This window comes from Rhinopithecus bieti, unplaced genomic scaffold (genome assembly GCF_001698545.2).
Source record: "Rhinopithecus bieti isolate Rb0 unplaced genomic scaffold, ASM169854v2 scaffold_6506, whole genome shotgun sequence".
Lineage (NCBI taxonomy): Eukaryota > Metazoa > Chordata > Mammalia > Primates > Cercopithecidae > Rhinopithecus > Rhinopithecus bieti.
In genome coordinates, this window is record NW_016805137.1 from 181,527 (window position 1) to 193,844 (window position 12,318).

A 12,318-nucleotide genomic window follows, 5' to 3' on the forward strand; every position below is an offset into this window, starting at 1 on the left:
AATGCAGTCACATTGGCAACACCTGTTTTGGAAGCGGCATATTCAAACCATAGCAATAATTATGGCAAACACTGAAAGAGTTCCTATGCTGAACTATAAAACCAGGTACATTTTGAAAGGTCTCATTTCCATCTTCATCCTTTCTGCCCTGTTTTCTCTCTCTCCCATAGGTAACCATTTCCATTAGTTTTTGTTTCTCCTTCTGTTATATTTATATGTACATGTATGTATATAGGCAAATATATATGTTCTGTACCTTTATTATCCACTAAAAAAAATCCATCATAGAGATAACCCCACTGCAGTATATGGAGATCGTTGTTATTTGCTTTTTACAACCAGTTCCTTCTTGATGGGCATGTGGATTATTCCTACTTTTTTGCTATCACAGAGAGCTACAATAAATAGCCTTATGCGTGCATCTTTTTGTACTTTTGCTGGTTTGACTTTGGGATAGTTTCCTAGCAGTGGACACTGGTTCAAGGGTAGATGTATATGTAATTTTGCTAGATATTGCTGAATTCTCCTTTATTTATAAACACATAGAGATATTTTACTGCATTCTCACTAGCAGTTTATGAGAGTACCTATTTTCTTAAGGCCTTGCCAACGGAATATGTTGTTAAGTTTGTGGATTTATGCCAATCTGATAGATGGGAAAGGGTATCTCAGTTTGTTTTTAATTTGCATTACTCTATTTTTTTTTTGGCAAGAATACTGTGTAAGTGATATGTACGCTTACATCAGGGCATTTTTCTTTTTTAAAAATGTAACTTATTATTTTGAGATAATTGTATATTCACATGCAGATGTAAGAGAAAATGCAGAGAGATGCCTGTATCCAGTTTCCAAGGGTAACATCTTGCAAGGGTAACAAGAGGATATGGACATGGATACAGTCACGTCAAAATTTTTTTTTAGTTGCTGTAAGAATCCCTCACATTGACCCCCCCCCTTTTTTTTTGTTTTGTTTTTTTATGAGACAGAGTCTCACTCTGTCACCAGGCTGGAGTGCAGTGCAGTGGTGCAATCTTGGCTCAGTGCAACCTCTGACTCCCAGGTTCAAGCCATTCTCCTGCCTCAGCCTCCTGAGTACCTGGGACTACAGGTGCGTGCCACCACGCCTGGCTAATTTTTGTATTTTTAGTAGAGACTGGGGTTTCACTATGGTGGCCAGGATGGTCTCGATTTCTTGACCTCGTGATCCACCTGCCTTGGCCTCCCAAAGTGCTGGGATTACAGGTGTGAGTCACTGTGCCCGGCCCACATTGCCCTTTTATAGCCATGCCTACTTCCTTCCTGCCCCATGCCCTTCTTAGACCCCGACAACCACTAATCTGTTCTCCATTTCTATCATGTTATCATTTCAAGAATGCTCAATAAATGGCACCATAGAGTACATCACATTTTGAGATTGGCTTTGTTCACTTGGCAGAATTCTCTGGAGATTGCTATGTGTATCAATAGTTTGTTTCTTTTTATTACTGAATTGGACTCCATGGAATCCAATTCAACAATCAGAGGGATTCACTTTGGGTAGGAGTACGAAGGTGTGTAGCAGCATGAGAGAAGGCATTATCTTGCTACAGGAACAGGTGCTGGTAGGTGGCTAGATTCGGCAGTCTGAGCCTTGGACAGACTCCAAATTGCTTTGATTTTTCTCCTTGAGTTAGAAAGCAAGGTTATCACCTGACCTGAGAATGAGACTGAGGGAGGCTCCCAGTTGTTGGAGGCTGAGTGGAGAGAGGGAAGTGGGAAAGAGTCACCAGGGAGGGTGGAAACAGTGTGACTGCCATGGCTGGATCATTCACCTGTTGACAGACATCTGAATTGTTTCCAGTTTTGTTCTATTATGAATAAAGCTGCTATAAGCATCTATATACATATTTTTATGTGAGCACAGGTTTTCTCTTTCTGCGATAAATGCCCAGCAACTGCTCGATTGTATGGTAGTTTTTTTTTTTTTTTTTTAAAGAAATCACCAAGGCCGGGCACAGTAGCTTAATCCTGTAATCCTAGCATTTTGAGAGGCTGAGGTGGGAGGATTGCTTGAGTCCAGGAGTTCGAGACAAGCCTGGGCAACATAACAAGACCCCCATCTCCATATAAAAAAATAAATAAATAGGCTGGGCGTGGTGGCTCACACCTGTAATCCCAGCACTTTGGGAGGCTGAGGCAGGCGAATCACCTGAGGTTGGGAGTTCGAGACCGGCCTGACCAACATGGAGAAACCCTCATCTCTACTAAAAATACAAAATTAGCCAGGCATGATGGCACATGCCTGTAATCCCAGCTACTCAGGAGGCTGAGGCAGGAGAATCGCTTGAACCCGGGAGGCGGAGGTTGCGGTGAGCCGAGATCACGCCACAGCACTCCAGCCTGGGCGACAAGAGCAAAACTCCATCTTGGAAAAAATAAATAAATACAACAACTACACACACAAAAATGCATACATACACACATAGCTTAATCCTGATCTACTTCTGCAGAAGCGAACCTCAGATAACAGTCCTGTCACCCTTCGCCTTCTCATCTTCCTCTGCCGTATTATTTTCTCCTCCTTCTCTTTCCCATCCTTCCCTTGGAAGCCCAAATGCTGACTGAATTGTGAGTGTGCGTGTGGAAAATGGTGTCACCAATACAATTTCTTTCACACTCTGCCTAAGTCAAAACACAAGGAGAACATCAAGGTGCAACTCTTTCAACTCCCAGTGGGGATGGATAAGGGAGTCACTCTAGATGAGTTTCTCATGCTAATCAGTATCATGAAAATCAAAAGCCCTGTATCATCCCATGGTCTACCACTCACAGATTATTTAACCAATACTCTCACATGCACTCCTTATTTAGAATTAGTTTTTAAAATGTAGGTCTTTGGCAGCATGTAACTTTATCACTTACCAGTCTGGCAAATGAAATAGTGTCTCAGGAAGCACTTGCCCTCTTTGGATGAGATCCGATTGACGTTTCTGGACAGGTAGGTGCAGCTGGGGGGCTTTGGGGCCCCGTGGGCTGCAACATCTGCTGAGTGGAGATCAGACCCAGGTGAGCCTTATACTCGAAAGTCAGGCTTTTAGATTTATTTTTTATTATTGTTTTCAAGACAGAGTCTCACTTTCTCGCCCAGGCTGGAGTGCAGTGGTGCAATCTCCGCTCACTGCAACCTCTGCCTCCCGGGTTCCAGTAATTCTCCTGCCTCAGCCTCCCAAGTAGCTGGGATTACAGGCACCCGCCACCACGCCTGGCTAATTTTTGTATTTTTAGTAGAGATGGGGTTTCACCATGTTGGCCAGGCTGGTCTCGAACTCTTGACCTCAGGTGATCCATCCACCTCCGCCTTCCAAAGTGCTCGGATTACAGGCGTGAGCCACTGCGCCCGCCTTGCCAGGCATTTTTAAAAAGTAAATATGAAAGCCAAATTTGGTTGGCTTCCAATAGATAAAAATGTAGAATTTCCTCCCATACATTATAGTTTATTTTTTTCGTATGTGTTCCTTACCATGAGGCTTAGTATTACTTTACCTACACATTAATGAGGATGATGAGAATGATATAATAATGGCTTGGATTTGTCTCTAAAACTTCAAGATTATGGTGCATAGCTTTGAAAACATTGTAAGAAAGACAACAGGTAGATAATTTTCCTCTTAGTTTTGTGTTAGAAAACTTGGAGATCAGAATAATGAAGAGATGTTTATTAGGAAAAAAAATGACCATCAAAGGTTTCTGTCTTTCGAACCTAGCACAATTCTTTTAGTGGAAGGTTAGCTAAGTTAACTTTAGATGGGTTCTAGGAAAAATCGCATCACTTTTGCTACACGGACAAATCGAAGGCTGTAGCACAAAATGGAAATATTTCAGAGGAAAGATGGTAATGAAGTAAAGTGACTGGTTTTTCTGTGTACAAAAGCAGAAAGATTAAGATTTTCTTTTCTTTTTTCTGTCCCAGAATAAAATATAAGAAAGTTTCCTTCGTAAACACCAAACCCTAGAGTCTTACCTGGGTATTTTTCATCTTGATGCTTTTTCAGTGGCATTACATTTTGCCCAATCCACCACTTCTTTCCTTCTTCCAGAAAGTCCCGGATGAGATCTTGAACTTCCTGCTTCCAAATGTCAGCTAGGAATCCTCTCTGCCCCTGACAGTAATGCTCTGCTTCCTCAAAGCTGCAGTGAATTCTGTTAAACTGGTAACAATTATTTTGCCTATGTGGCCCTGGGCTGTTTAGTTCACTTCCTAGAATGATACTTGTTCTGATGTATAACCAAAGCCAGCTTCCTCCTTTAAAGAACATGTTCTCTGAATTGCAGCAAGAGAAAGTGTGGGGGTTTAGCAGCTGCCTGATCCTTTAAATATATATATTGACGGGTTTGTCTTATTAGTGTTCTTCTTTTATGAGTTGGGAACAATTTACCAAGGATACAAAAGGTTTTGTTTTGAGGACCCAGGTGCAGTTCCTACAAGCTGAAAACAAATAGCAGAGATCAATAAAGCAATGGCCCTTTGTGTCTGGGGCCCCACCATCTGTGTCTACCTACTAAATATGACTTTAGCAAGTAGAGATAGATTATAAAGCTGAGTCTAAACTGCACTGGGTAGAGGATGATGAATATCTAACATCTAAGTTATTGTGGCTAAAAATTAATAAGTATAGCTTTTCTTTTCTGAGACAGGGTCTCATTCTGTTGCCCAGGCTGGAGTGCAGTGGCATGATCTCAGCTCACTGCAGCCTCGACCTCCCAGGCTCAAGTGATCAATCCTCCCACCTCAGCCTCTTGAGTAGCTGGGACTATAGGAGCGCACCACTACACCCACCTAATTCTTCTTCTTTTTTTTTTTTTAGAGATAGTGTCTTGCTGTGTTGCCCAGGGTGGTCTCGAATTGCTGGGCTCAAGACATCTGCTCGCCTCGGCCTCCCAAAGTTGGGGAATTACAGGTGTGAGCCACCACACTCAGCCATATATATATATATATATATATATATATATATTATAGTATATTTTTTTTTTTTTTTTTTTTTTTTTTTTTTTTGAGATGGAGCTTGCTCTGTGGCCCCGGCTGGAGTGCAGTGGCCGGATCTCAGCTCACTGCAAGCTCCGCCTCCCGGGTTCACGCCATTCTCCTTGCCTCAGCTCCCGAGTAAGCTGGGACTACAGGCGCCCGCCACCCTCGCCCGGCTATTTTTTGTATTTTTTTAGTAAGACAGGGTTCACCATGGTTAGCCAGGATGATCTCGACTCCTGACTCCGTGATCCGCCACCTCGGCCTCAACCAAAGTTGCTGGGATTACAGGCTTGAGCCACCGTGCCCGGCCCATATATATATATATTTTAAAGAAAATCATTCTTGCAGACCCTCTAGGATTGATTTTTTTTTTTTTCTTTGAGACAGAGTTTTGCTCTTGCTGCCCAGGCTGGAGTGCAATTGTGCCATCTCAGCTCATTGCAACCTCCGCCTCCTGGGTTCAAGCGATTCTCCTGCCTCAGCCTCCTAAGTAGCTGGAATTACAGGCATGTGCCACCACACCCGGCTAATTTTGTATTTTTAGTAGAGATGGAGTTTCACCATGTTGGTCAGACTGGTCTCAAATTCCTAACCTCAGGTGATCCACCTACTTTGGCCTCCCAGAGTGCTGGGATTACAGATGTGAGCCACTGCACCTGGCCTCATTTTTAAAAAAAGTAAATTGCATTGTGTATATTTAAGGCACACAGCATGATGTTATGGGATACATATAGATATTAAGAAGGTTACTATAGTAAAACAAACATATTCAACACCTCACATTAGTTACCCACTTTTTTTGGTTTTTGTGGCAAGAGCAGCTAAAATCTTATCCAGCATGAATCCTGTCTACTGTATGGTTTTATTACCTGTAGTCCTCAAGTTGTACATTAAATCTCTCGACTTGTTCATCCTACATCTCTGCTACCGCCAGGACTGATTTAAATTACTGTATTCTGTCTCTTAAGTACATGCAAACAGAACTAGACATAAACTCTTTTTTTTTTTTTTTGATATGGGGTCTCATTATGCCACCCAGGCCGGAGGGCAGTAGCATGATCATAGCTCAGTGCACACTTGAACTCCTGGACTCAAACAATCCTCTCACCCTGGCTTCTCAAACTGCAGGTGTGAGCCACCGCCCCTGGTTCATGAACTTTATCTTAAAGCTCTTACACAGTCATAAAAACCAAACAATATTAAATGGAAGAATGAATACAAAGTAAATACTGAAAACCAATGAGATCCAAGTTTTGCCAAGTTCAATAGCAGACAAACAGGGTTCTGGCCTATGACTACTCAGGTTCCTTTGAATCTGGCATGCATGCTATTTTATGATATGGGGAGGATTCAGTTCTGATAACACGTTTCTTTATTTGACTCACTAAAAAAACAAAACAAAAAAGCAACAAAAAAACCCTTTGTTCACACAGCAGGTCATTTGGTCTCCACCTGTTGCATACCCACCCCGTGGATTACAGCTGGTTCTTTCTTGGTGCCAAAAAGTGATCATAAACTCAAGCAAATGTGGGCACTGAACCGCCTGGCAGGTTTCAGGGTTAAGATGGTTATCCAGATAGTGCAAATGATGCTTATGTTACTCTAAAAATCAGTGCAGAAGTGGCCACCAATATTGTGAAATTCTCTAAAACACAGACTGCAAGAATACATCCTGTTTGGAAAACACTGCAGTAATCAGCCAAGGCCGGTGGCTCGCACCTGTAATCCCAGCGCTTTGGGAGGCCGAGGTGGGCAGATCACTTGAGGTCAGGAGCTCAAGACCAGCCTGGCCAACATGGTGAAACCCCGTCTCTACTAAAAAAACAAAAATTAGCTGGGCGTGGTGGCCCGTGCCTGTAATCCCAGCTACTCGGGAGGCTGAGGCAGTAGGATCACTTGAACCAGTTGGTGGAGGTTGCAGTGAGCTGAGATAGAGCCACCGCACTCCAGCCTGGGCGACAAAGCAAGACTCTGTCTCAAAAAAAAGCCCCAAAACCAAAAAAACCAAAACACTGCAGCAATCAAATGAAAGATAAATACAGTATGATCCTCACTTTCAAAAAGTCCAATTAAGGAAGAAAAGGCATAATAATTGTAATTAATATAGGCAGTGAAGAGTGCCAGCCTAGAGGGACAGCTTAGGTGCTGCTGTGAAGGTTCAGATAAGGAAGAAATTATTTCCAGCTTTTGGAATGAACACATAAAGATGGCAATATTTAGACAGATGAAATGGACATCTCGGCAGAGGAGTCGCTGTGAATAAATACACAGAGGTGGGAAAGTGGAAGGTATTGATAAAGAGAAAGAAATACGTGTGTGTGTGTGTGTGTGTGTGTGTGTGTGTGTGTGTGTGTGGGGGGGTACTTGGTGGAATAGTAGTGGGAACTGTAACCAGAAAATAGGAGTGTTTCCAATGCCAAGAAAAAGGGTTTGCAGTTTATTTGGAAGTTTTCTGAGCAGAGTAGTCCACCCTTACAAGAGTGTGTGGCAATGGAATCATCTGGATGCGGGATGCTTTTGTTTTCAAAGTTCACAGAGCCTTAACTTCTAAACATCTTTATATACGTACAAAAATAAATACACGATACATCCACACATATGTTTCAAGCTTTTTTTCCAGATTAAAAAATACTTTATTATAACATTTAAAATTGCAGAACGTCAGGCTGAATATCATTAGACACATACACAAAACCATTAATTTCTAAAGTCATCTTCTATACCCTTTCAAAATTTGTCCAATGAATTATGCCTCAGGGAATTTTCCAGTTCAACCCCATACTTAAATGGAAACACTAGCCTTTTGGTTTTGCCCACAGTTCCAAAGTGCTATTACAGGTGGAGTATATGCTGCAGGAGGTCATTCTTGCTGCTGTGGGTGTGAGTAAAATGTCCATCTGTATGCCTCTAGTCCTGCAGGCTTTGTTCTCTTTCTCCTTGTTTTGTCTCCTTCTACAGAGGTTGCCTTACATACTGCAATCAAAAGACATCTTCTGCTCAGAATCACAACAGATAGTGAAAGGTTCAAGTGAGAAGTAATGTTATACAGTAAGTTACTGAATTTACAATGAGAAACTGAACTCTGGGGTTACAACTCAAATATGATTTCAAGGTAAAGAAAATAATTACTTGGCTGGCTGGTGAAATGCTTAGTTCCTTCTAAAATCATAATTGCAATATGGACTTCTGCTTCATGCTGCATCCCAAGGCACCAATGAGGTAACCTACATCTCCCAAATGATCAACAGAGCATTCCTTCCTATTTTACCCTCAGTGCTGAGAAATGACTCCTGAGCCCAGAAGTTGTTGCACAGGTGACTTGGGTGACCTGGTGCTCAGGCAACAACTGCCACAGGCCCCACCTTGATGAACACCATCGATTTATTTAAATATGGCGATACTAAGATGGAGTCCCCTGCTCAGAGGAAGCAAGGACGTAAAAGCTGGGACAGGCTGCGCGCAGGGTCACTATACTAACAGACCCAGATGACACGATGGAATGTGAATACTGAAGCCAACAATCTTCTGGAAATCTCTTTTTCAAAACTCATACACCATTTTTTCTCACCGGGAAATCAGGGACAGGGAAACATTCGCATAATTACCCATCAACATGTTCTTAACAGAAGTGAAGATTATTTTAAGAATATGAAAAGTGTTTCAAGACACCTGTTTTCAGGGATAGACCACAGCAACAGAAGTACTTTTCAGAGTTAGTTTGTTTTAAAGTCTATCTCAAGAACAAGGGCAGCTGGCTTTCACAAGGTACCAAGACATGTGCTAGCCAAAACATTTTCACTTTAAGTTATATGCAGTCAAGTTCAACTATTTTATACATATCTGATCCTTTTCTGTCAGCAAAAAAGGTAAAATTTTTTTAAAACTCCAAAATCAATCATTTCTGGGTAGGATGAAGGTAGAATTTTGGTTGTATTTTATACTTCAGAACACAGATGAAACCAAAAGGTCTGCAATTGTCTCTACATTCACATCTTTCAAAGGTCCTTTTCTCCTTTTACATGAATTCATCTGAATCACTGCCATCCTGATTCGAAGACATATTTTCAACTTTCATTTGTGATGAACAGCTCCTAAGTTCATCCATTTCTCTCTTCTTCATTTTTTCTTTTTCTCTTTTTCATTTCCTGAATTTGGGCTTCTTTCTCATTCCTCTCTTCACAATCTCTGCGTTCTTTCTCTGCTGCTAGGTCTGGGAACTGCTCCACTTTGCTTTTTTCTAATCGGTTTAGGATCTCATTTACTTTCTTCTCCATTGTCACAATTTTTACATCCTTCTGCCTGTGAAATACTCTCTGCCTGCCCCACATACACGTCAGCTGTTTTCTTCAGATTAGACCACGGCATATATACCACATTAATGTTGTTCATCTTGCAGCCTTGAATGCTATTGGCCTTCACAAGGTGGGCACAGTCCATCAGCACTTCCTTTGGAATGTCTTCTATATTCTCTCCCTTGTGCAACCGAAGGTATACATGAGTCAAAGAGAGTTTGGCCACATGAAACCAGATATCTTGAGGCCAATCATGCTTGATCAGATCTTCATGATGATTTATGGGTTAGTAGGAGAGATATAAAACCCAAGGGCAAGCGTGGTGGCTCACGCCTGTAATCCCAGCACTTTGGGAGGCTGAGGCAGGTGGATCACAAGGCCAGGAGATCCAGATCATTCTGGCCAAAATGGTAAAACCCTGTCTCTATTTCACATTTATTCTTTCCCATGTAAATAGTGCAGGCAGATGAATTAACGCTGCTGCTGGTGAAGTAGAACACCACGATCCTGGCGGCGGTGCAGGGACTCCAGCACGGAGCAGCTGTGCTCAACTGTGACGGCCGCCTGGTCCCTGGAACTCTCCTCTTTTTTTTTTTTTTAATCCATTATGGAAACTTTTTAACGTGATTTTTGTACATAAGGAGTATAAGAGTAACCCTTTTACAAAGAAACTAATTTACTAGAACAAACAATGACAAAACTGAACTGATATTTGATGTGAATCCACAGGAGTTTAAGCTTCAAATCCAGCCAAGAAGTTTGTTACAATCTCCGTCAGCTTTGCATCTGAGTCTTCTGAGATCTTTCCGTCAGCCCTGATAGTGCCCAGCAGGGCTTAGTGCTGGCTGATAACATGAGACAAGAAAGCATTCTCAAATTTTGTAATCTTGCTGGGCTCCAGTTTATCACGAAACCCCCTTTACACCCACATAGATAACAGCCACTTGTTCTTCAGTAACCATGGGAGAACACTGTCCTTGCTTCAGCAACTCAGATGCACACCACGACTCAAAAGTTGAGTGGGAGCATTGAGGTCAGAACCAAACTGGGCTACTCAGGAGGCTGAGGCAGGAGAATGGCACGAATCTGGGAGGTGGAGCTTGTAGTGAGCCCAGATTGCACCATTGCACTCCAGCCTGGGCAACAGAGCAAGATTCTGTCTCAAAAAAAAAAAAAAAAAAAAAAATCACCGCAGTAAACCACACTCCAACAGGGCTGCACACTCAGGGTCTTGATTAGAAACAGTAACCTCATGATACTGAGCCAATTCCAGCTTCATGGTACCTGCCGCCTGCTTCATAGTCCTGGTTTGGGCAGCAGATCCAACACAAGGCATACACAGATCAATGTTAATGGCAGAGCGGATATCTTAGTAGAACAATTCTGTTTCCAAGAAGATATGTCTGTCAGTGATGGAAATGACATTCGCTGGAATGTAAGCCGACACATCACCAGCCTGTGTTTCTATGACTGGCAAAGCAGTCAAGGAGCCACTACCAAAAGCATTGTTCATTTTGGCTGCTCTCTCCAGCAACCTGGAGTGTAGGCAGAACACATCACCAGGACAGGCCTCACGACCAGGCGGTCGGTGGAGCAACGGAGACATCTGACAGTAAGCAACAGCCTGTTTGGGTAAGTCGTCATAGATGATCAAAGTATATTTGCCATCGTCTCTAAAATACTCTCCCATGGAACAGTCAGAGTAAGGAGCCAGGTACTGAAGTGAGGCAGCACCTGAGGCCATCGCTGACACCACAATGGTGTATTTCATGGCATCTGCATCTGTAAGTCTCTTCACCAACTGAGCAACAGTGGATCTCTTTCAACCAATAGCAACATAGATACAGTACAGCTTCTTCTTTTCTTCAGATCTAACATTGAAACGTTTTTGGTTAATGATAGTGTCAATAGCAATTGAGGTTTTCCCAGTCCGTTGGCCACCAATAATCAGCTCATGCTGACCACGACCAATTGGCACCAAGTTATCCACAGCCTTAATGCCAGTCAGCACTGGTTCCTACGCTGAAGTTCGAGGAATGATTCTGGGGGCTTTCAGACCAACTCGCCTATGGGTCTTGGAACCCACTGGACCCTTTCCATCAGTAGCATTACCAAGAGCATCAGCTACATGACCCAATAGCTCCTCACTGACTGGAATGTTCACCATGGCTCCTGTCCTCTTCACTATACTTCTTTCCTTAGTTTATTATTTTCAAACACTACACCACCAACATTGTCAGGTTCCAAGTTCAAGGACATATCCTTTAAGCCTGAAGGAAACTCTACCATTTCTTCTGCTTGAACATTCCTCGGCCCATGTACACGGACAATACCATCACCAATAGTTAAGACACGCCCAGTTTCTTCAAGGTCAACAGAGGTATCAGTTCCAAGAATACGCTCTTCAAGAATAGAGGACATCTCAGCAGTCCCAGTCTTCTGAAGATGAGTGTTAGAGGCATGGAGGTTCCTTGCAGCAATGCAAGATGAACCCAAAGCATTTCTGGAGACCAGTCCCGCCCACCGAGGGAGGTCGCAGGCCACGGCCTCTGTGACACACACGGACAGCATCTTTGCAGTTTCTCCACAGGTGACACTTCCACAGTCGCAGCCTCCGGACTGGCTGGGACCATTTCAAGCATTTTTAAATGAAATCTGATGTTGATGAAATCTCTGAAAGTCAAATCAGGTATCTTACACAGTGCTGTAATTTCATTTCAATCCTTTTCATAAAGGGTAAAGTACTTGTATATACTCTTTCAATACATGCTTTATCTAAGACACAAGCACTCTATCAATAAAAGTTTTAAACGATCGAAAAGTTGGTGAGAGAGTGCTCAGAACTGAGGATCAACATGTAAGTAGCCTTTTGTCCCAGACGAGTAATCATTTATGTTGACTAAGGTATGCTGAATTAACTTGTTCCATTAAAGTGTAAAGGGAAGACAGGTTGATAAGCATAACTTTTACCTCGATAAATGCTTTCAATGACTTCTATTGCATGTAGACTGAAACACCTAG

General features: G+C 42.5%; 1 protein-coding gene and 2 pseudogenes across 1 annotated transcript in view; all 3 read right to left on the reverse strand.

Annotated features, from left to right (window-relative positions):
* PKD1L3 (polycystin 1 like 3, transient receptor potential channel interacting) overlaps window positions 1–4,295 on the reverse strand; it is a 90,934-nt gene extending 86,639 nt beyond the window's left edge. The window contains 2 exon segments of the mRNA XM_017871296.1: window positions 2,902–3,024; window positions 4,001–4,295. Coding sequence (XP_017726785.1) covers window positions 2,902–3,024; window positions 4,001–4,295 — 418 coding nt within the window.
* A 4,596-nt stretch (window positions 4,296–8,891) lies between these two features.
* On the reverse strand, window positions 8,892–9,494 carry LOC108529169 (coiled-coil domain-containing protein 25 pseudogene; annotated as a pseudogene).
* A 385-nt stretch (window positions 9,495–9,879) lies between these two features.
* Window positions 9,880–11,868, reverse strand: LOC108529168 (ATP synthase subunit alpha, mitochondrial-like; annotated as a pseudogene).
* Window positions 11,869–12,318: the final 450 nt, after the last annotated feature.